The 25,410-nt window shown below is 40.2% G+C and overlaps 1 protein-coding gene across 1 annotated transcript; it reads left to right on the forward strand.

The window, feature by feature from the left end:
* The first annotated feature begins 12,658 nt into the window (after positions 1–12,658).
* LOC104456404 (probable cyclic nucleotide-gated ion channel 20, chloroplastic) lies at positions 12,659–24,645 on the forward strand. Its single transcript, XM_039300649.1, has 13 exons — positions 12,659–12,789; positions 13,892–14,421; positions 15,028–15,206; positions 15,984–16,080; positions 17,218–17,355; positions 17,875–18,093; positions 18,995–19,237; positions 20,503–20,648; positions 21,515–21,592; positions 22,646–22,775; positions 23,587–23,830; positions 23,916–24,078; positions 24,335–24,645. Exons 2-13 carry the CDS (start codon positions 13,906–13,908, stop codon positions 24,444–24,446), a joined length of 2,265 nt encoding a protein of 754 aa, XP_039156583.1. The 5' UTR covers positions 12,659–12,789; positions 13,892–13,905; the 3' UTR covers positions 24,447–24,645.
* Positions 24,646–25,410: the final 765 nt, after the last annotated feature.

Genomic DNA, 25,410 nt, shown 5'->3' on the forward strand with positions numbered 1-25,410 from the left:
GGTCCCTGGCTGCTCGTAATTTCGTGTCGCTCACAACATTGTAGTCGATTTTGAAATTGACGATTGGATATTATAAATTGAGCGTGGATCATGAAAAATATGAATATTATTATTTAATTATTTTCGAAATAAATTTAATTATTTAATAAATTCCGAAAATTTTGTCGTGACCTTAAACTCTGAATTTTCGTGTCGATCGCTGGGTCAGGCATTTAGAATTTGATAGTGATGATTGGTTGTGACAAATTGAGTGATTGCGATATATATGGATTTTTATAAAATTCTAAGTGTGGAAATTGAGGGCGATAGGCCGTGAAATACCACTATTAGAGGTCGTGCCCGATGAGGCCGTGATATACCACCTACTAGAGGTCGTGCCTAAGTGAGGCCGTGATGAACCACCTATGAGAGGTCGTGCCCAGTGAGGCCGTGATGAACCACCTATGAGAGGTCGTGCCCAGTGGGGCCGTGATATGCCACCTATTAGAGGTCGCGCCCAATGGGGCCGTGAATTGCCACTGCAAAGGTCGCGCCAGTGGGGCCGTGATGCCACGATTCTAATTTTGCCGAGTAGGGCCGTGATTGTGAGCAATGATTGATTTGTTGGAATGACATGTAATCTATTGAGTCGATTGATCGCGAGACGATCCAAGTGGTTAAATTGTTTTGATAATGTGATTGAGCCATGGTTGTTTGGTTATCATAATTGTACGTGGTTGAATTATATAAATTGCGCTAACCTCGCAGATGAAGGTCGAGGCGTGGTAAGTCTTCTCGTGTGATGTGGCTAGGCCACCCGGGGTGTATTTTCTTTCTAATAGGGGTTTAGGGGTTGAACTTGCTGAGACATCGTCTCATCCCGGTTTTGGGATTAAATTTCGTGTCCCCTGGTGGACTGGCCGAGATAGCTTTGGTTGGCCTTGAGGAGTTGCGTGCAGGGGTGAAGTCATAAGGGTTGAGAGCGTGTCTTGCTAGTTGGTTGTAGGATAGTTCTCTCTTTGTCGAGTCTGTCTATTTTGTAGAAAGTCTAGTGTTGTATTTAAACCCTTTGTGTTTGTAAATGAGTGTTTGATATTGTGATTAAGTGCTTGCTTTTCTATCCCAAGTTAAATGTTGTCGGGATTTGGTTCGGCTTCCGCATGCGTAAATAAATGAATGGGTCGGCGATATCCCGGGATGTCGCATTTTGATCGACCGTAGGGATGTGCGCGCTCGAGGTTCGGGCGTGACATCCCCGTTTAAGTGGTATCGAGCATGGTCAGGTATGGAGTGATAAGGTGCGATGAGTCATGGGATAGTTAGTAGGAAATGCTTTATTTATGCTGATGCATGTGGTTGATAGTTTGTTGGTAGTGTGTTTGTGGGGTCACTCAAATTCTAACTCGATGTTGAATCGGAACAAAGGCGTCTATAAGAGCCTCTAGGATGAGTGACCGTGGAGTGGAGAACTCCTTGGAAGAGGTCGATAGGACCCGTATCTCGGGGTAGGATGCCGACAAGAGTCGGACGAGGTAGGCGCAGCTTAGACCGAGCGAGTGTGAGAGTACCGTCGCAAGTCGGTACTTAGAGAGTGTAAGACCAACGATCTTAGGTTGTTGGGATCGTTCGGGCGCTAGTGTTCCTTGGAAGCTTGTTGGGCCAGTAAGTTCAGACCGAGCCGTCATTGTTGTTTCTATCGCTGCCATGTTGTGACCGTTGTTATTGCCGCGCCCGTTGAGGCCTAATATGGAGTTGTGATCGAGGATCAAGCCTCCGTATCTAAGTCGAGTTCAATTTTGACAGAGGCAGAAATCAATTGGGAGAAAGGCCGATGTCGCAAAAGAAAGATGCCTGTTTCATCCAAACGGAAGAGTAAAGTTGGAAAGTCTGCTCAACTCGACGATGCGTGTCATGTCCGTAAGAAAAGACATGGATCTGTTCCGTCTGTAAGAGGGAAAGGACTTGTTACTAGTGTCGCCGTGAAGGCCAATTGATCAAAGATTATACGTATAGACAAATGGAATCACAAACTATTTCGTCACCGCCGTTGATAAGACAAAAATAAGAGTCATGCTTGGGACATTAATGGGGTACTTAGAACGGATTCATGGCAAGGAAGGGTGCATGATATTCTGGATGGGAGGTAGATGACTTATTGATTGTGTGTTTAGGCCGTTGGAAAGGAGGCATGAGTCAGCCTCGGTGTCGTAGAGTAAAAAGGAGCATGCTTTGAACGTGGCTAGTACTAACACGAGTTAGGAATTGTCCGCAAGTCCATAAGAGCGTGAGTACTGCTATTGCAAATTGGACGCCACGGATACAGAAGAGCATGAATGGGTTGACCATGCATTAGTCAAAGGGAAAATGTTCTGAGGGAATTTTATCATAGTAGTGCAGCAGAATTTTCGATGAAAGTTGTAGGATCTTTGTTGTGGTAATAAAGTGACAGAAAGATGGATCTTTACTATAGTTGTACCGATGGGTTTGCTTATGTATGACTTGGAAGTCATTTATGAAAAGGTTTGGCTCGAGGGAGCTTTCTTCGTCGTTATGAATTGTGGCGTTGATATAATTCAGTTTGTTCGCTTAGCGTGTGAAAGTTTTGAATCACTGAAAGCCGAAGAGGAACTTCGATCCTTGTTATTCGTCACCGAAGATAACTTGATTCCGGCTGTTGGTTATTGGACCTCATGGCAACCGTAATGGATGCGTTAGTTGAGGAGTTTAATATGGAAAACTTAATCGTGGTACATAAGTTTTCTAAGGTATTTTCAAGAATTGTCAAGTTGCTGTCGAAAGAGAAATAGAGTTCGCGACAATCAAGAAGAACCGGAATAGAGCCAGCTCCCTATGCTCCTTACACGATGGTGTTACCCGAGTTAAAAGAACCGGCGTGCGTATGCAGTGGAAGTGTTGAATAGGGGATTCATACGTCCAAAGGCATCACCTTGAGAGCACCCGTTCTCATTCGTGAGGAAGAAAGTTGGTTTATTGTGTTTGTACACATATTTCTTAAGATCGACTTGGGTCATGGTATCATTAGTTGAGGATCGAAAAGGGACATACCGGGTTAGCATCTCGGCACTCGATACAAACAGCTTATGAGTTCATTGTAATACCGTGTGGTTTAATGGACACCTTAGTTGTTTGTTTGGGTCTTATGGAGCAGAATGTTTAAGGGGTACTTTAACCGCCCAGATCATGTTCATTGAAGTTATCCTGGTGTGTTCAAAGAGTGCTGAGGAGCACGAGAGACATTAGAAGATGATACTGTGACCTAAGGACTCTTGAATCTTACACTAAGTTTAGCAAGTGCGAGTTTTGGATGACTCGTGTGTGTTCCTAGGTCATGTGATTTCTGTGGAGAAGGAATCTCCGTAGACCTCGTCCAAGATTTAAGCTGTGATCGGGCCAATAAGATTGACTCCTGAGGATAAAGATCAAGTTTTCTGAGTTTAGCAGGTGGTATTACATATGGTTTGTAAAAAGGTTTTCGTGTTAGCATCGCTGTTGACAAGAATTCTGAAGAAGGAAGAAAGTTTGTGCTGACAGATAAGTGCAAGTGTAGTTTTCAAAGGCCTAAGGAGAGGCCGACTCACCGCACTTGTGCTTACTATTCCATCTGGTCCTGAAAGTTATGAGATCTCGAAAGGATGTGTCGTTTAAAGGATTGGGTTGTGTGTTGATACAACAAAGATAGGGTTGTTGCATATGTGTACCGTTAGTTGAGACCTCGGAGTTGAATATGAGACAGCCACATCGGGATGGAACTCATTAAGGATTATGACTATGATATTTTGTATCACTTTGGAAAGGTAAGTTAAAGTCGCATATGCACCGAGTTGAGAGTCCTTAGCTGTACAATGGGTACTGAGGATTGAATATTACTTGAGGAAGTCCGAAATTGCGTTTTCAAATCTAAGGTATGCTACCTTTTGAATCTTATGACTACCCTTAGAATTGAGCTGAGAGTTCATATCAGAATCAAATCGCTCAAAGGACAGATTCAGAAATTCAGAAGATTTTATAAGAGAATGCGTGATGAGAGAGAGATTGATTTTTTTTATTTATTTTCCGGCGCGTAACGCGTGTCTCCCGAGGACGATTGTGGTAATTGACAATACGGGAGATTAAAGAAGAGATCTTATGGGAAGCTCATCATAGCAACTTCAGCGTTGTCCAAACAAGGCAAGATGAGCCGAATCTATATCATCGGGATTGGTAGATCGGTATGACGATAGATATCACCGAACAAGTTGTGGGTTTGGATACATCAAGAAGTGAGAATTTGGTAATGTAAGCTAGGAAAGCTTTTTCTGGGCACTGGAGAGAGGTTTGTGGGGAATGAAAGTATAACATGATGGAATGTTATGACAGTTATTAAGGAGTCAGAAGAGCATTGATTCCTTATGAGGTTGGGGTCGACAGATCGTAGTCAACTCACCTTAATGCACGAAAAGATATCGATTGAATAGGTATACCGAAGTGTGTGTATATCATATAATTTATCCGCATGGAGTGCCTGGGGATGAATTGTATTTCAAATCTAGACGATGTCCCAGCCGGGCGAGCTTCTGATGGTTCTTCTTTCTTAAAAGGTATAGCAGTAGAGTGCATAATTTCAATTGCCGAGATGAAGTCGAAAGAAAGATCACGGGCCGTGGCCGCACGTAAGTCAATGATTGCAACAAGATCGTCGAGTTATATCGATCTTAACCAACAGGTTCCTAGTTTCACAGATCGCTTAGATAGTTTCTTTCTTTTAATCAAGGCATAGCGAAAGTGTACGTAACTTCAGCTGGCTGAGATGAGATCGTAGATAAAAAAAATTGGCAGGCCCGTAGAGTTGGTTCGTAAATCAGTGATTCGCTGCAATTATCGAGACAGCTTTTAGAGATCGCTCGACCGCCAGCTTTAGCTTCGCAGATTTTGTGTTGAAGACCTTTGGAATTTTAAGTGAGCAAGTGTTTAGCATTTTGAACCCGAGTGGTTTGGGCAAGATAGCATTGATCTTGGCAGATGGTGCGTATGAGTAACTCGAGAAAGAGAAGATTATATGAGACGATTGTACCCCACCTTTTTGTTTAAGAATTGAAGGCTTAAATTTGAGGACGAAATTTTTATAAGAGGGGAAGAGTTGTGACATCCCGATTTTCCAATCCTATTTTCAATAAATTGAGACGGGCATTTCGTTGGCACGCATATAGTTCTTTCCTTGAGTCGGCCACTCATGTGAAAACTAGTCTATCTATGTGAAGTCGTTAAGAGTTTCTAATGCATCGACTCGAGAATTTGACTGTGTTTCGATCTTTCGACCGAGTTAACTGCAAGGGTCATTACGGCACAATTAAATTGATTAGAGATCGAGATAGGCCTGATTTGATGGTGAGGCATGTGACTGTGGGTGATCACCAGACGTTAATAATTCTTGTCAATTAGCACTAGACCGACCTTTCTATCGATTGGGTACCTCGTGTTCGTATTTGAAACCTTTGAGATTATCCCTCACAACCGAAAGTCGCTAATGTTTCAAAGATGTACATTGTGGGCTTGAGATGATCAAACCACATGTCAAATGCATGAAAATTTCTAAAGGCTACAGTGTAGGTTGGGCCGCGCAGTATCACGCCAGTGAAATTAACCGTGAATTGAGATCGAATCGAAATTGGAAGTCCGAGTGTCACAAATCATTTCAAGATCATTGAATCATCTTTGAAGATTTTTCATGCAAGCTGAGCTTTTTAGCAAAATAATCAAGAAATGGCTAATTTTGCTCGAGAAATTAGTAGGCCAGTTGGTCGCGCTTGGGACTTAAGTTGGTTCTATGGACAAGTGAAGATGTGAATTAAAATGTGGCGCAATTGGATAAATTTATGACTTCAATTTTGAATTAATTGAAAGGGATTGATTATAATTGAAGAATTTGATGTACAAGAACTGACCTTACGGAAAATGAAAGTGCAACCATTGGAGAAGTTGGGAGGTGATTTGAGTGGAGTGGAATTATGACAGGATGATGGCTGCGGTGGTTGAGGCCAAGGGTTGAGATCTGACACGTGACGATGGAGATTTGCTCCGAGAAAAAGGTGACCCACCATCATCATCCTCCTTGAATCATGGGATCATTCCTGGGACTTGAGGAGGAGGGAGAGGGAGGCGAACGGAACTAAGAAATTCGCACGCCCACTTGGCCGCCCGTCCGACCACCGGTGCCCGCCCGTCGCCGTTCGGCCGCACCCCTGGTCTCGCGCCGCTCCTCCGCCTCTCTCTCTCTACCCTTGCGCGTTGAAGCCTCTTTCCTCCATTGTTGGTTGCCGTTTGAACGCACTCAGATCCAGCACGCCGGCGGCTAGTTGCAACCCACCGAGACCCGCCATCCGCTCCTTCGGCCCTAAACAAGCCGGAAAACTGGTATGGCGTGCCGTGACGCTTGGGTCTGGAGCTTTGGCCGCTTCCCGAGCTCTGGATGCTCGGCCCGCTGGAGGAAAGTCGATCCCCGCGTCGTCCCCGTCGTTTTGTCCGCTCGGCTCGCTAATCCGGTGAGTTTAACTCACTAAACCTTGATTAGACGGTTAATGATGCCCTATGTGCTTAGCCTAAGTTAAGTAAGCTTAGTTGGTTGAATTAGTTTATTTGGTTGATGATTAGATTATGGTGTTTAATTAAGTTAAAGTGTATTTAGTTTAAAGTTAAGTATGCTTTATTTTTAATATAAAGCCTTGATGTGACATAATAGGGTTTTAATTTTGAATTATTTAATTGCTTCTCTCGAAATTTATAATATTATATTAATTCCGAAATGATTAAATATTATTACATAAAAAAACGGAAAATTATTTTGGTCCCTATTATGTCAATTTCGCACACGTCACAGGTAATGATTTTGAAATCAAGATTGGATATTATAAAATAGAGCGTAGATCATGAAAAATATGAATATTATTATTTAATTATTTTCGAAATAAATTTAATTATTTAATAAATCTGAAAATTTGTCAGACCTTTAAACTCTCGGACTTCATTATGGGCCGAATGTCATTGCATTTAGAATTTGATATTGATGATTGGTTGTGATAAATTGAGTGTGATTGCGATATATATGGATTCTTTTTAAAATTCTAAGTGTGAAATTGAGGGGCGAGAGCCGTGAAATACCACCTATTAGAGGTCGGCCCGATGAGGCGTGATATACCACCTACTAGAGGTCGTGCTCTGAGGCCGTGATGAACCACCTATGAGAGGTCGTACCAAGAGGCCGTGATGAACCACCTATGAGAGGTCGCCTGGGGCCGTGATATGCCACCTATTAGAGGTCGCGCCAATGGGCGGTGATATGCCACCTATTAGAGGTCGCGCCCAATGGGGCCGTGAATTGCCAATTGCTAAAGGTCGCGCCGAGTGGGCCGTGATGCCACTTCGATTCTAAATTTGAGCCGAGTAGGGTCACGTGATTGTGAGCAATGATTGATTTGTTGGAATGACATGTAATCGGCCGAGTCGATTGATCGCCGAGACGATCCAAGTGGTTAAATTGTTTTGATAATGTGATTGAGCCATGGTTGTTTGGTTATCATAATTGTACGGGTTGAATTATATAAATTGCGCTAACTCCGCAGATGAAGGCTGAGGCGTGGTAAGTCTTCCCGTGTGATGTGGCTAGGCCACCCTATGGTGTATTTTCTTTCTAATAGGGGTTTAGTGGGGTTGGAACTTGCTGAGACATCGTCTCATCCCGGTTTTGGGATTAAAATTTCAGGTCCCCTGGACGGAGGGCCGATAGCTTTGGTTGGCCTTGAGGAGCTGCAGAGGTGAAGTCATAAGGGTTGAGAGCGTGTCCCGCTAGTGGTTGTGGATAGTTCCCTTGTCGAGCTAGTCTATTTTGTAGAAAGTCCAAAGGTTGTATTTAAACCCTTTGTGTTTGTAAATGAGTGTTTAATATTGTGATTATGCCTGCTTTTCTATCCTAAGTTAAATGTTGTCAGGATTTGTTTCGCTTTCTGCATGCGTAAATAAATGAATGGGCCGGCGACATATCCCGGGATGTCGCATTTTGATCGACCGTAGTGGGATGTGCGTGCGCTCGAGGTTCGGGGCGTGACAATGATCCTTGAACTTTGACCCAACATGTGTAAAATCATACCTAGACTTTTAATTTATTCAGTGTGGTCCATAAGCTACTGATAAATGCTCAACATAATCCATAAACTATATGAAAATGTTTAAAAGTTCATGGACTACATTGAATATTGACCAAAGTTCAACAATTATATACAAATTAAGATTTTAGAAACATGACGTATAAAGTTGGGAAAAGTGCCAAAAAAATCCTAAACCTTTATCTTTGTGCCAATTTTAGTCCTAAACTTTTTTCGGTGTCAATTCAATCCTAAACCTTTTAAGTTGTGTCAATTCAGTCCTTTCCGGCAATTTTGACCGGATTTTGCTAACTGGATGCCGCCTGACGTAGCCGATCGCCGACGTGGGACAACTTTTAATAATATTTTTTTATTTTTGTCTTTTCCTCCAGCCGGTCGCGGGGTCCGGTGACCGGCCGAGGCGATCGCCGGCGAGGGCGAGGGCAACCTTGCCGACCGGCGAGGTCGAGCCTCGCCGACCATGGCGAGGGCCGAGGCTTGACTCGCCAGACGTGCCATGGGCGAGGCTCGCCCCTCGCTAGCTCCGCCGGATCCGGCGAGGCGAGCCCGCCCATGGCCGCCTTGCCGACAGGCCATGGGTGAGGCTCACCCCGCCAGCCTCGCCGGACTGGGCGAGGCGAGCCTCGCCCATGGCCGCCTCGCCTGATTAGTGGGCGAGGCTCGACTCCAGATCAACCGGCGAGGCTCGACCTCGCAAACCGGCGAGGTCAAGCCTCGCCCATGGCCTGATTTGGCGAGGCGGCCATGGGCGAGGCTCGCCGCCGCGCCGGCGGTCGCTGGCACGGTCGCGGACTCGGCGACCGGCTGGAGGAAAAAAATATTAAAATATTAAAAGTATTTAAAATTTTAAAAAAAAATATTATTAAAAGTTGTCCACGCGCCGCCGATCATGTCACGTCAACCGGCCGGCATCCAACAGCAAAATCTGGCTAAAATTGGCCGGAAATGACTGAATTGGCACAACTTAAAAGGTTTAGGACTGAATCGGCACCAAAAAAAAAGTTTATGACTAAATTAGCACAAAGGCAAAAGGTTTAGAACTTTTTTGGCACTTTTCCCCGCCAAAGTTCATAGACCATACGTGTCATTTTCCGTTGTATTATTTGTCCACGCTTAGCAATAATAAGAAGAGCAAACACACTATTAGCTGCAGCAAAGCCTCTCATTTCTTGGGATATATGGAATAAGATGCATGGCTTCATGCAGGATGAACGCCTGAACTTTTTATTTTCCATCAATGCAAGTAAAAGCTGCAAATTTGGAGGACTCTCCACTTCATCTTTTTACCTTTTTTTTTTTTTCTCTGTGACAGTTCCATTTTAATATCTTTCTATCCTTGCGGGAGTTTCTATTGTGCTTTGAACTTCCAGAAAGATTGAGGCAGTAGGGCATATATTGGTTGTATGAGTCAATCTGTTCTCTGCTATTAACGAGAATAGCACATTGAAATATGAGGAAAGAAGAGAAGATCATTGCACGATATTCTCTTTATGATTCTTGAGAGAGAGTGAATAATAAGTATGAACCCGAAAATTATGACACTTGAAACGTTCTTTCGCCCGCCTACATGTATTGTTGAGAGTGAGATCAACTCACGCACACACCCTTCACACGTCGGCCTCTTTTGCAAGTGCTATGTTAACATCATAGCCGACATCAAAAATGTCACGTAAGAACAAATTTTACTATAGATCAAGCGGTATGGCGGAGATTACAACTATACTCGAGTTACTCAAATACTCTCAGTGTTTCCAATTACATCCAATACATCACGCAATGTTTAGCCCCACAATTTCTCATAAAATAATCTCAATTTCACGAAAAATTACACGTAATCTTACCACAAAATTAAATGACTTCAACACCAACGTTCTTGGTGTAATTGCATATATAAGAACAATGAGCCCACTTTGAAGCACTTTGATATTCGGCATTTCAAGATTGCTTGCATTAACAACGGCGTAGAGCAAACCCACGATCTGATATTATATGTATATATACCCATGACGAGGTTAAAGTCAACATGGATTAGAAAATCCATGCTCCGAACCTTTATCGATCAATCCAAAATTGAAGTTGACTTTCCTCCTTTGCTGTTTTCTGCACTCACTTTGACCGAGTCAAAGTCTTCAAGTCCAATTTGGACTTTCCAATTCTGCATTTACCGACTTCAGTACGGAACAACTTCCGTTCTTAATCACGACTTCACCACACGACTTGACCACGGAAGAAATTATATATCCTGAGATCTGGTTTTTTGAACTTAAAATATATCGGGCTAATATGCAATTCAATTTGGGTCGAGTTCATTTAATGGGCTCAAATTTGAGACATGCTTTTTAACAAAGTGTATAAGACATTATATTGATATTATGATAAATTGAAAAATTATGTTTGACTCTTCTTGTTGGGTCAGGCATAATCCCTCTGTTTCCATATGGAGAAAAATATGTGTTCTAAGGTTTCAAGCGTGCTCTTACAACAAGCTAAGAAACAGGCTAAATTAATGGGATGCTGAGAACTATTTTCGCTGGGTCGGGCTTCTCGAAATCTGCGGATTCCCTTTCTTTGAAGAAAAGTAAGGTGAATAGCTCATTTGATTTGAGAGCCGACACATCTAAGATCAAGTTGCCCCAAGAAAAAGGGGAAAAGTACCAAAAAAGTCATAAACCTATTGCATTGGTACCAATTCAGTCCTAAATTTTTCAATTGGATCAATTCAGTCCTAAACATTTTAATATCGCCATGCATATCCATCCGCCACATTTTGGCCGGGCCGATGCCGATTTAGACGTCGGGTCGCGATCAGATGCTGACGCACGTAATTTTTATGATTTTTGAATTTTTATGATTTTTTATTGATTTTTTATTATTTTTCTTTTTCTTTCTACCTTTTCCTGAGAATGGCCGAGCCTCGAGAGGCTCGCCGCCACCCCAGAAGAAGAGGCAAAACAGAAAAAGAAAAAAATTAATAAAAATTAATAAAAAATTCGAAAAAAAAAAAAAAAAATCATAAAAATTGCCACGTCGCTGTCCGCACCGGGCCGACATCCATGTCAAGACCGGCCGGCCAAAATTGGCCGGATGGACTAAATTGGTACCGATATTAAAAGGTTTATGACTAAATTGGGCTTCAATTAAAAGTTTAGGACCGAATTGGCACAATGTAATAGGTTTAGGACTTTTTTTGATACTTTTCCCCAAGAAAGAGCTGGGGCCGCCCTCGTGGGTTGTTCTCCATTTTCAACCATTCATCCCTCATGGTTGAGTGACTGATTTGTCACAGTAATTGTCCTATTGAACCAAACCTTCCATGGCCATTAGCCTCTCTCACCATCATCATAAAAAAGTTCCCATCTAATTTTCCTATTCGATTCGTGTATTTGAGCCCTTTATAGATAGAAGGAGGTCATCCCATTTTAAAGAACGGGGGTCGATTTTCTATCAAGCCATAACGAGTTTTGTTTTGGGCTAAGTGCAGCACTCAAAATAGGCTCTTATTGGTGCCTTCACCCTGCATTTTGAAGCTTAGAATAATCCCATGAAAGCTAGACGAATTTCGAGCTTAAAACTCGACCAAGTAGACGTCCATTCGAACTTAATGTTCACGGCACGGACTCTCAAAAAGCTGCCTAGAAATGGTGCAAAAGTAATGCGGCACAGCTTGTTCACGCCATTTCCTCTTCACCTCGCTCTCTCTCTGTTTCTTTCAACGACCAGTCGCTCTCACTTTTTTCCCTCTCTGATGGCCACGTTACGATGCATGGGGTGGAATTTAACGTGGCCAACTTAGAGTCGCTAACTTTCCATGCGCGTGTGAAAGAAGACGGGAGAGATCAGCCCCAGGTAAAAGGAGAGAAATATAAAGCAAATGTGGCTCCCGTCTCGTAAACACGCTTTTTTGGTCCTAAAAAGACGCGCGCGCGCACCTTTCTCATCTCCAATGAGAATGTTAAAGCACGAAATGTTAAACTCCTTCCACTTTGCACTTTTTGTTATGATAATCATGGTCCTTTTCAATGTTAAATATTTTGTGGACGATAAAAATATTTGTAAATAATAAAAATATATTTTTGTTCATTCAATATTGCATTTTATCACTAGCTATAGAAGCATTCATCTTTAGGAAAATTATTTATTAAATCATTCACTTTGTACGAAATAAACGCACATTAATAGTCATCTTATAAATTAATTTGTCAAATAATATGACATTTTATCACTAGCTATGTAATTAATGAGTTTGTTTAAGCATCCGATGTGATCCTTTCCTTTCCAGCTAAGGGTTCTTTCATTTGTCAGCCAGTCGTGAGTCTTGGTCACAGTCAACGCTCGGGGTCTTCTTCTATATCACTCGCTATGGTCTTCGTACAAGAAACGAAGCCTCCGCTCTGTCTCCATTGATATTTCTTCCCTCGCATTATCTTCATCGTCTAGAACCGCAGATCCAGATAAACCAGATAAAAAAAGACGAGCCTCTTCGGCTTGGAGACTTCAATTATTGAGCTCACGCTCTTCCGGTCGCCGCCGCTACCCAGCGAGAGCAGCAGGCTAGACACTCCTGTACTTGTTCCTACTTCATCGCTTTGAGAGCTGATCGTCCTTTCGGATGGTGAAGTTGGTGTCTTGCGCTTGAACTTTGCGTATTGGCTTTGTAAGTTTGTCAAAATGCCCTCTTTTTTCCGCTACTTCTGTGTGAAGATGCTTGTCTCGGCCGATGATTTCTGCAGTTAATACTCGTGTCCTTGCGTGTGACTTTGTTACGAGAACCAAGTACATGTATTTAACGGCATATAACGAGTGAACGGCATTTGTTATGAGAGCCAGGTACATGTATTTAACAGCATATAAGGACTGATCGGACCACAGGTTAACTTAGTTCCTCCGGCTGAGGACACTGCCGTAGTTAAATATACACTCTTGATTCATCTAAGGCTACGTTCGCTTTGCGGAAAAATAAGTGATTTGAATTTTTATTTTTTTTAAATGATTGCTTATATCATTTAGAAAAATTAATCAATAGAAAATGTTTTCATCATCACAATTTATGCATAACTTATTTTGTGGGTGATAAAAAGAATTTCCATTCATTTATTTTTGTATGTGATATTTGCGATTATTTTTCGAAAAATATTTTCCAAATTACTCATTTTTTGGAAATGAATGCGCTCTAGAGTTGTATCGAGTTGATATTTTTTCTATTTTAAGTTCCTAATCAAAAACTTTTAATGAAAATGTTTAAGATATACAAGAAACAAGAGCTTAGAAATTTAATACATCTAAAAATTAGAACGAGATTTAAATTAATATAAGTATGAGTATTTATGGATAAATTAATATCGTTTTTAGATATCATTTTTCTAACATTTATTAAAAAACGGCAGGACAACTCAAAATGAGGATCCACTTTTACCATCGCAAGCTAAAATATGATTAAATGGAACTATAATACTTGTAAACACCGGAAAAGTAAAAGGATAATAAAAAAACAACATATTCTTTGTTAATTTAGGAAATTATTGAAAAAAATTATAATATCTAGCTATCAATGTAAATAAGAAAACTTATGAATAGTAATAAAAAGACTATTTTAACTAAGACCGGTTACTAAACTTTCTCGGATTTGTTTTGACAGGAAAAATAGATATGATTCAGTTGACGTTTTTTTTTTCTCATCACATGTTTAGTTCAGCAAAAGATGGTCCACAAAATTGCTTTACTATATAAAAATCCTAATTAAACGTTTCCTGCTGCAGATTTACAATGTGAAATGGCCCATAGCGAAAGAGATGAAGTACCGATGCTGTCGGAAACGCAGCAGCAATTATCAGATGATTATAACAGCTCTCAACCTCGGTCACGTATATCTAGGACCCGGAGTGTGTCAATTTCCATCCCTACGAGCTCCATGGAGTCATACGAGAGTATAACGAGTCGAGCAGGTTACACTGGACCTTTAAGGAGTGAAAGGAGGACACCTTTCTCGCTAATGAGTGGCCCGTTACGCAATCGCGGACCTGAAAGTACCTTCGGGCATAACCCCGGTGCGCCTGGAACTGGAAGCACGGGAGTGGAGTCGCAACATATGAAAGAAAAATTCCCTTCTTTTAGCATAAAGGATCGTATTGACTCCGCAGATGACGACTATGGTGCTAAAAATGAGCATTTACTGAGGTCCGGACGACTGGGGATGTGCAATGACCGTTACTGTACAACTTGCCCCTCACATTACAATAGAAGGGCGCAACAAACAAGTTCTGAAAGTTCAAGTATAGCTGATACCCGGGTAAATGCCATACTTGCAGAGCCTTTTGCTATGTTTGATAAGGTCCTGAGAATGAGATTCTCCAATTCTACCGAACGCTGGAAATTGTCGGTTTTAACTTTGTCATTCTTAGAAAATGAGGGATCACAAGTTTTATCTTCTCACTTTCTGATCACGGTCACCACTTCTTGGTTTGCAATTTTTCGATTTACTATAGTATTCTGCGAGTACTAATCTGTTTGCGTTTTAAAGTCACCTTGTATGTTCGCACAATCTTCTATTGGCTGGAAGTTCATAAAAAGCAATTTAATTTGGCTTAAGGCCAAAGCAAAAGCTGCCTTAGATTTTCAATAAGTTACCCGCAGTCCCATAACTCTACGATTATAATGTAGGTGATTACTCTATCTCTAAGCAATAAGCATAACTTTCTAGTTAGTGTGGGACTTGGAGCTCTGGTGACGATGGTATCAAAAGGTACAACAACGAAGATCTGAGATTGACTTCACCAGTACTTCAAAGATGCTTTTGTTTTGAGCACATCTTTTATGCACCATGCCTTATCCAGTAGGATATGTGAATTTACGTCTTCAAAGTAAAGAAGCTTCGCTGCTTGACTTTTACTTGCAGTTTCACAAAGCTCTTTATGGGGATGCCAAAAGTTGGGCAAGGAGGTTCTTCACTTATGTCAGTGCCCACATTCCTGGCGTCATAAATCCTCATGCTCAAGCTGTTCAGCGGTGGAACAAATTTTTTGTCATTTCTTGTGTAGCGGTCCTCTTTATAGACCCATTGTTTTTGCTCTTGCTGTATGTACCAAAGGTATGGCTCAGCTGCAGCATTGTCATGTTCACATGGCTTGAAAATATAGGTTGCTTGATGGTTGAGTTAATAACGTTCTTACAGTATTTTCTTCCTCTCTAATTCCTAAATGGTTCCCAAAATGAAGTTTAAATTCTTTCCATTTTTCACCCTGCTATAAACCACCTAGTTCTGGTTAGATTTACTCCACTACTTATCAAGTTTTTACTGCCCTGTTAATATCTGCAGATATTCTTCACTTTACAGATTAAGCTTCTTAATCATGGTTTGATGCACATGTAGCCCAAGCTACAACCGGTGGTGTTTGAGTTTATCCTTCTCTATAACTCAATGTTATGTTTATTTCCAATTCTCAAAATTTGACCATGGTACAGTAAGTTAAATCTCCTTTGGCCAAGGCTGATCTAATCAACTAAAGTGATCTCCTCTTAGCAATGATTTCTTCAAATATATTTTACCAAAGTCAACACCCCTGTTTAGGTTGGCATCCGTTTTGCATTAGCGAAGGAAATATAATATGCCTGAACCCATTTTAAATACTTTTGATAAAATCCTGATCATATTCATTATCCAAATTGTGACTTTCTGCAAAAAAAATGTCATTAATCATATGTCCCCTAAAATTTCTCGTTTATTTGCATTTTGGCTTTTGTGCTTGTACTTTATTGCTCTTGTAACTTTTCTTTTGCAGATTCAAACAACCATCATAAGCTTTTCGGTTTGCACACAATTACATCCCTTCACTTATCCATCCTTGATTGCAGGAATATATGTGTAAGGTTAAACAGGCGCATGACAAAAACAGTCGTTGTTTTCAGAAGCATGACGGACCTCATGTACCTATTGCACATTCTTCTGCAGGTAGGCTGCTTTTTACCAACTTGTTGGATTGTTTTCTTTTCTCGTTGGTGAATTAACAGTATCCTTTTATTGTTTTTCTTACTCTTTTCATCCACTATAGATTTTTGTTTTTGTTCCTTGTAACAACTTTTGAATGCTTCAAGGGGAAACGTGTTATTCCGAGGGAACCTCCATGGTGTTATACGAATGTTCTGCAGTTTTCAATTCCAGTACTCAAAAGTAATTTTTTATTCAACTGCATCCACTGTTGTACTCCCGTTATCAGATACATATTGTAGTGTTGGAAAGTGAATTGGAATGTTGTGTAGACAAAGTTGACTACATATGTTGATCATGCATCCAGCCACAAACTTCTCGTACCAGCTTTTCAAAAGTTCCTCTATTTGAGCATCTCCTTCTTAGAAAAGCAACAAGTATCACCAGGAACTCACCTTGCAGGCATTCATCTTCTTATGCGTGAAAACGAGCATAGAAAATAAGAGACAAGTGATCCTATCTGCTGTGCAAGTTTTTAGGGTGATCTAAATATTTGCTAGAGTTTTTTGCATTCAGATATAAATACTCAATTTTTTCCGAATGGCTCGTTACACTTAATATTTTAGACTTCATAAAGTCAGAAATCCTCATGGCCATATTACCTAGAAAATTAGACTTGTTAGAAACCTTTTGTAGTGAAAGGCTTCTCTATTGGGGTGATATCTCTTGATACCTTCTTAATGGAAACATGGTACTCATTTCTAGAAAAAGATGAGTCATTCGATGTTGATTACAGCTAAAAGTCAACTAGATGGGATTTTACTCGGTGTATATTTTAACTCTTGTAATATCAGAGTTTAATTTTTGGAAAGACTTACCGATCAAAAAGGCTGCATTGGAAGAGCTTCAGAACAGACTTCCATGAGACAGAAAGTTCTTGCCTCTCATTTGTGAATGGCTCTTTTACACAACCCAAATTTTACATCCCTTATTCAGCACTTTATTAACTTAACTAGCATAAATATGTCAGGTGCTTGACTTCTATCATAGCTTTCTTCTTCGGGCAGTAACGAAATTTAAGGTGAAAGGTTGTCACGTTAGGAGCTTTTATGGCCGCCTTCACAGTCCTTGATGATTGCTTTCTTTGCCAACTTTTTGCAGTTTAGGTTGGCTTACGTAGCTCCTGAGACCAGAGTGGCTGGTGCTGGAGATTTAGTTGACCATCCAAAAAGAATCTTTCTCCATTATCTGCGAGGATACTTCTTGTTAGATCTTTTGGTTGCAGTTCCACTTCCACAAGTAAGTCCTTGTTTCTCTGATGCATTAACCTTAATTTTTTCGGTATTACATTGATTTTTAAGATGCTTCAGCTATATGAATAATGTAGAGGTAGGTTTTTGTGGGTTGGCAGTGTGAAACAAATTTGCATTGGATTAAATGTTCTGCCAAGTCAATTTGTATTGCCATTACAATTCACAGGCTTATCTCTGCAGTCTCAATTACCTTTAGATAATCTGGATGTTATTGCTTCTACTTATCAAAATAATCACATCGTTGTAAATGGGTTTTACTGTCCCTTTCGAGATTTTCTAAGGACCTCTCCCCGATGCCTCCAGTCAGCTCTTTCTCCAGGACTGACTTGTAATACGTGTGTTTTATCATCCTGTATTTATATAACATACTGTGGCATGACCGACCCCACCACATCTGGTGGGATCTAAGAAATGTTCCACCGAGTGGACTATAATAGCTGTTAGTTTCATGTCTTGATATGACTACTCTCTTCTGATAATCAAATGCTTCCTTGACTGCTTGCAGATATTGATATTTTCTGAAAAGTATGCAATGAGACTTTTACGCACAGGCGTTCTTATCCAGTACATTCCCAGATTATATCGAGTTTTGCCCTTACTTGTGGGTCAGTCTCCTACTGGCCTCACTTTTGATTCAGCATGGGCAAATTTTGTCATCAATCTTATCATGTTTGTGTTGGCTGGCCATGTCGTTGGATCATGCTGGTACTTTCTTGGGCTAAAGGTGGGTGGCGTCATTTTTTTTTCTACATAATTTGTTCTTATGTATTAGAACCCCAGAATAATAAGGATAGTGTGTTGAACTCTTGCTACTACACTCATTACCATCATGATGCCTCTTTGTTTAGCTGGTAATGCTAATTTCTTTCGCATTTTTGTTTGATTGTGGGAATACGTCCTTTCTGTAAGATGCTGATTGGGGTTGAACTCATTCAGGACCTGTTTCAGGTTGTGCTTTTTTTGCACTTAACAACAAAGCTAAGCCCACGTCTGTGGTTTGAGTTCTCTAATCATGTTCTTGTCAAATTTTTTGTCTCTACTAGCCCTTTCAGATGAATCATCCATGTGGTCTTGGAGTGATATACGACATGATACTAGTGTCTCAGATCCACATCATGCTGAGGCTGAAGCCTCTGGAATCTCACATCAAAATTCATATGTGTCATGCACTTTACTTTGGAAGCACAGTGTGCCATCTCAAAGCAAAGTTATGTCCATATAAGCATGGTTTTATCGATGTGCTAAGTTTGAAGTCAAGTTTTTGAATCAAATTTATTCACATTAATATGTCATAGATCAACACCGCATGGTTGTGGACTGCAAAGGATTATATCACTACAATGTCTAATCGCATGTTATTTAATGTACTGGTCTTGGCCTGTACTGATCCTTTATCACGGAGCTCATGTTGGCACACGTACTTCTTTTATATGACCCACGGTCCTTATACCATACATCTTTATGCTTTTCTGGGATTTTGAACTAAACACATAAGAATGGGTTCTTCCTTTCAGCCTTCTGTTAAAATGCTGGTAAAGTAGCTCCAAAACTTAGTGACTGAATGAGAGATTTTTCCAGCAAAGCAATTCTTTCTTCGTCTAATCTCACTCTCTCCATCATGCCAGAGGGTTAATCAATGTCTTCTGGAAGCATGCAAACCAGCCGGCCTGTGTAGCTTTATGGATTGTGGAGATGGAGACAACATTGACAAATTCAAAAATAATGCAACATGGACAACAAATCCGAATGTTACTGCTTGTTTTAACTCCAATGATTTTGGTTATGGAATTTATCAAAACGCTGTTAATCTTACCAAAGAGGCAAACGTGGTCACGAGATATGTGTTTTCGTTGTTTTGGGGATTCCAGGTACTTATTTACATTCTTATAGATTCGGCCTATTTCTAATCGGACCAAATAGTATACTGTACAATAGCCTAGCAACGCATTCCAAGGAAAAGGCATTTTGCTCTCCTGCTCTTTATTCTTTTCCTCTTAAAATTGCTTGGTTGAAGCAACATATTGAATTAGGGTAAATCTGTAGATCAATATTTCACCTGCCTTAAAAAGGAGGGATTTTTTTTTTTTTTTTTGGAGGGGGTGGATGAACAATCCTTGTCCTTGTTTTATTGTGGGATAATAGCACAAATAGTCATTAAACATTGATCGAAGTGCAATGTTGTTTTTGAACTTTTAATTTGTACAATATGGTCTCTGAACTTTGGCTCAACGTGTGTAAAATCGTACCTAGACTTTTAATTTATTCAGTGTGGTCTATGAGCTACTGATAAATTCTCAACATAGTCCCTAGACTATATGAAAATGTTTAAAAATTCAGGGACTGCATTCAATATTGGACCAAAGTTCAGGAATTATATACAAATTAAGAGTTCGGGAATGACATTACACATTGGGCCAAAGTTCAAGGACCATATGTGTCATTTTTTGTTTTATTATTTGTCCACTCTTAGCAATAATCAGAAGAGCAAACACACTATTAGCTGCAGCAAAGGCCTCTTCATTTCTTGGGATATATGGAATAAGATGCATGGCTTCATGCAGGATGAACACCTGGAACTTTTTATTTTCCATCAATGCAAGTCAAAGCTGCAAATTTGGAGGACTCTCCACTTCATCTTTTTACCTTCTTTTTTTTTTCCTCTGTGACGGTTCCATTTTAATATCTTTCTATCCTTGCGGGAGTTTCTATTGTGCTTTGAACTTCCAGAAAGATTGAGGCAGTAGGGCATATCTTGGTTGTATGAGTGAATCTGTTCTCTGCTATTAACGAGAATAGCACATTGAAATATGAGGAAAGAAGAGAAGATCATTGCACGATATTCTCTTTATAATTCTTGAGAGAGAGTGAATAATAAGTATGAACCCGAAAAACTATTGCTTTTGGATGTCGTGTGTTAGAACTATCTGCCAGCCCATCCTGATTTAATATCCTCCAAATTCAGCCTAAACTTGTCAATTGTTTTTTTTTTTCTCACTATTTCCATGATTGCATTACCAATATGGCCTGCAGAGAAACGTTCTTGTGTTTTTATAACATCATGCATTTAATACACCTTAAAGTGAAGATACAATTTGTAACACATCGTACTCATTTTCTTTTTCAAATTTTGAAGCAAATAAGTACTCTAGCTGGAAATCAAACTCCAAGCTACTCTGTTCCAGAAGTCCTGTTTACCATGGGCATTATTGGATTGCGCCTCTTGCTGTTTGCTCTTCTCATTGGAAATATGCAGAACTTCCTCCAGGCTCTGGGAAGAAGGTGTGACCTCTCACATTGACAAACTTTTTATATTGACAGATCTGTTAATCTTTACTATTGTGCTTGTGCAAAATATTTGAGATTATTTGATTGATACAATGATGACCTTTAAAAATTTTCATATCCAAGTGTATGTGTGATGGTTTTATGGCTTCCCAGACAAACAGTTCCATAATGCTATCATTTGAGATGATGAATATCCTTTTACAGATTTTTTGTGTGAGTCTTTCAGTATTGGCTTTCAGATTTCATTCTTTGGACATGTAAATATGGTATTGGGCAGATATGTATTCATCATGGTTTCTTAGTTTATTAGCACGAATGAATCTGAGTAATTGGTATTCTTGCAATTTGTTAATCTTAGGCAACATCAAGAAGATATGGCTCTAATAATTTAAGCATTATAACAGCACCGAATGCTCATATAGATTAGCTTCAAGAATTCTTGAGCAGATCTAAGTTATGTTTTTAGGCTGGTTTGGTTTCAAGAATTGTTAACTGCCATATGAAAATGGAGCTTGCTTAAACATTCTTGTAATATTTCATGTGCAAGTGGCAATTGTAACGAATACTAGTAATTGGGAAAAGAAACATCCTAGGCTATGTCTAGTCCTTCAAAAATGTCTCAACATCTCTTGAAATCACATACTGAAACACCACATGAGAAAGCATCCCCAAGGTGACTGATGAAACTTATTAGTGATGTGCATGCAGACCTTTCTATGCACCTCTGCTCCCAATTTGTATCTGTTCTTTTGACCAATACTGATTAAGGATGTTCCTAGTGAACATTAGTGCGCCTTTTATTGTTGGACATCTTGGATTTAAACTGTCAGCTGACTTTTATTTTTCCCCAATCCTCCCAGGAGGCTAGAAATGTCATTAAGGCGTCGGGATGTTGAGCAATGGATGAGTCACAGACGCTTACCTGAACAGCTAAGAAGGTAAACACGGCATTTCTTCCTACCTTTCTCATGTACTTCTTCTCCTGAGTAGAGACATATCGATTGCATTATCCAGTATCCTGTTGTCATTTTAGCTGCTTGAATTTGGTGTTGAAGCAAACATGTCTTCTTACAACGTCTTGCCCAATGGGGTTCACAGAAGGGCTCTGTCCAATTTATACTGAATGATGAGCTGAAAGCGTCATGTTGAGTGAATTGAAAATTGTAAAAGAGAAGGGACCTTTTATCTATGAGATCGTTAGGCTATGTGGTCATTAGAACTTGTGCATAGTGTTTGATATGATCTTGGCTTTCAATTATCCTCTCTATTTGCCTGTTCATGCGTACTATCAGTGTTTTTGTGCTTCCTCATATTATTGACCATATTGTATGATTCTTTGGATTGGAAGCTGAGAGGTTTTTTCTTCATTTGGTGGGTTAGATCGAAGTCTTCTGCCTTGTTTTGTGAATATACGTACAATAAGACTGAAGCTTGGGGGTCAATGGCACTTCTGGAAATTAGCTAGAGGACTCTGAGCCAAGTTTATGTCCGTACGGGATATGAGCAGCAAATTTGATTCTCTATGAAGTTGATGCAGGGGTTGGGTTGAAGATGTGGGATAGACCAGCATCGGTTGGTAAAATTAGCTCTAATAGAAGATGGTTTGTTAAAACCAGTAACTTGGGGGCTTCAACTAGGTAGATTTTTATGTTGATGGTGGATAAATTTGACACTGTGGGTCCTACTGATCATCGGCAAAGAGATTGCGCAAGTATACCTGTGTCCTCTGCCTGCGTTTTGTTTTCTTTCTGTACTATCATGCTTATCATCATTGGTTTCTGCATCTCTCTGTACTTTGCATTCTGGAACTGTTTCTAGACATATCCTTTGCTGCTGCTTGAGCCAGTCATGCACTAGTGTTTTATAATGTAGTTCTGAGCATCCGCATATTTTCCCTGAAACGTGGATAAGCATCTAGACATATAGGTCATGTCCAATGTGTGCTCTATGGAGGCTCCTTTTCAATTGACCGGAAATGGCCTATTATGCAGAAGAGTACGCGAAGCTGAGCGATACCATTGGGCTGCCACTAGAGGAGTCAATGAAGAAATGCTTCTCGAGGATTTGCCTGAAGATCTTCAGAGGGATATAAGACGCCATCTCTTCAAATTTGTGAAAAGAGTAAGCCCTGGAACTGAGCTGAAATGAGGGTGGGATTTAGTGCAAGTTAAAACCCTTAGAAATCAGTTCTCTTTTTTGCGATTACCTAGAATGAGCAGATTTTAGGGCCAAAAAATTAATTGAAGTTCACTGCTGTTGTGGATGAAGATGAAGATGAAAGCCACGTTTTATAATTTAAGCTTCCTCTCTCTTCAATCATGTGCAGCCTTTTGTAACCAAAAGCTCCCCCCCAGGTTGAATATCTGGCTGTGCTTCCATCATAGGTCCTCAGTTGGAAGCTAACTACTGATATTTGTAGCATATGCTTGATCAGATAACTAGATAAGTGGATGATCAGTCTTGAAATTTAGGTCATTAAGTGCTTAGATGGATAGCTAAAAGGCAATTTTAAAGGTCTCATTCGTTGGTTATTAGTTTCAATTGGTAAACATTACCAAGCTTTTGTCTTAGTTTTAATTGGCATCTAGATGGAGACAGCTCAATGTAGAAACTACAAAAGAACGACATGGCTAAGAATTATTGCTAGTCTCTACATCCCCCCAGATACTGCCACTTCTGAAAACAAGCTCTAATCTTCAGAAAATGGATTTTTCTAATGCGACATGACTGGTTTGTTCTGCTGGGTTCAGCCAACAGGCAACAATTGCCACCTATGCAAAAAGAAGTGCAGAACTCCATATCTCTGACATACTTTAAAAATAAAACAGTTTAAGCCATCCTGGATTCTAGACATCAAATTTGTGGCTACCATGATAAGTCTGGACTAACTTTAAACTCAAGACTTACTAATATCTATTTTATTATGTTGCAGGTGAGAATATTTGCAGTAATGGAGGATCATATTGCAGATGCAATTTGCGAGAAGTTACGGCAAAAAACATACATCAAAGGAAGCAAGATCCTGCATCCTGGCGTTCTTGTTGAAAAGTTGATTTTCATTGTCCACGGGAAAATTGAGAGCAGAGGAGAAGATGGGGTTACAAGTTTATGTGAAGGAGATGTATGCGGGGAAGAGCTTCTAGCTTGGTGCCTTGAGAGTTCTTCTGTGAACAAAGGTACAAATCGCAGTCTTTCTGAATGGTCTTTAATTATCGACTGACTTGACATATTAAGAGCATTTCAATATATGTAATATTGAAGATGGACGAAAGATAAGACCACCTGGAAACCGGTTGCTGAGTAACAGGACAGTAACATGTGTGACAAATGTTGAAGCCTTTGCACTACGAGCAGAAGACCTTGAAGAAGTCACCAGGTTATTTGCAAGATTCCTGCGCAATCCAAAAGTTCAAGGAGCCATAAGGTTCTTGCTCTTTCTTAACAGATGATTTAGCACTACTATGTTTTACTGGCAAATCAAGCATATCACTGAACTATTGGCCAAAAAATAGCGACTAAGTTTAACTGTTTGAGATCCGCTCTGTTTCCTGTGTACGTTCTCTTTTTGAACCTAAAGGCAGGAACAACTAGTCAGTCTGATGGTTTGTAATTTGCTCCTACATGGACAGCATAGACAAATGTTTGGATTATGCACTTGTGACACAAAAGCCTGGTTGCAGGTATGTATCACCATACTGGAGGGGACTTGCAGCAACTCGTATCCAAGTTGCTTGGAGATACAGGAAGCAACAACTAAGTCGTGCCAACACTTCACAGTCACAGCATCCTTAACATTATCAAATTATGTTGATGGTATAAACGACATTCCTCTTCTGTCTGTATTTATACTAGGTTCCAGTCATGTTGTGACTGCAAACCGTAAGAGTGGACATGTTGTAAGGGCATGATGATATAGGCATGTAATTCAAATTGTGATATATGTGAGATGTAGATTCTTCAACACAAAATGATATATGAGAGATTAGATGATGATCGCCTTGTAGGAGCGTTGATCAGATAACGGATCGTGACTGAGCTTAGTAACACCACTCCGCTCATTGCCTACAATGAGCTGAGATCTCCCAGAGTGCTTGTATAGACGACTCCATTCTACAGAAAATTTTAGAAGGAATATCTTGTAAGGACCAGAGATCGGAATTGGGATGAGAAACTACAACAAATGCTGTCGGTATTCAATATTGCAGTCTTTTGTTGTTACTGTAGGTTCCATCTGACCAGATGAGAAAGAGGAGTTGTAGAGTGTCTCACCCTTAGATTAATTGCCATGTTGGAAAATCCATTTAAATATCACAAAAGGTCTGGAATGTGAAGACATTTGCTCTGTTGAAGCATCCAGTCACAGGTTGCTCCTATGTGTTTTAATGGCATAACGTTTTGGTCAGAATGTCTTGAACTGCATAAAAGAGCACCACGGACGCCGAGCTACTCTGAAGTGCATTATTTTTGCCATTGTATTCCTCATCCGCCTGGTCGAATGTACAGAGAAGAGCTAGTAACGAGCATAGCGTACATTGAGATTAGGTGTGAGCATAGCATTATTTTTGACACTGCATTCTTCATCGCCAGAATAGTTTTTTACTTTCATTTTTCGAAGCTTCCTTTTTTCTTTTTACCAAAGCCAAGTAGCCAGTACTTCCAGTGTATTGCGTAACGCAAGGAAAAATTGAGAGTTTTTATTTACCTCCTTCTCTTTTATTCGAGATGCAAAGAGCAGACTAAGGTATAAATCAGGTTT

Source organism: Eucalyptus grandis, chromosome 8, assembly GCF_016545825.1.
Source record: "Eucalyptus grandis isolate ANBG69807.140 chromosome 8, ASM1654582v1, whole genome shotgun sequence".
Lineage (NCBI taxonomy): Eukaryota > Viridiplantae > Streptophyta > Magnoliopsida > Myrtales > Myrtaceae > Eucalyptus > Eucalyptus grandis.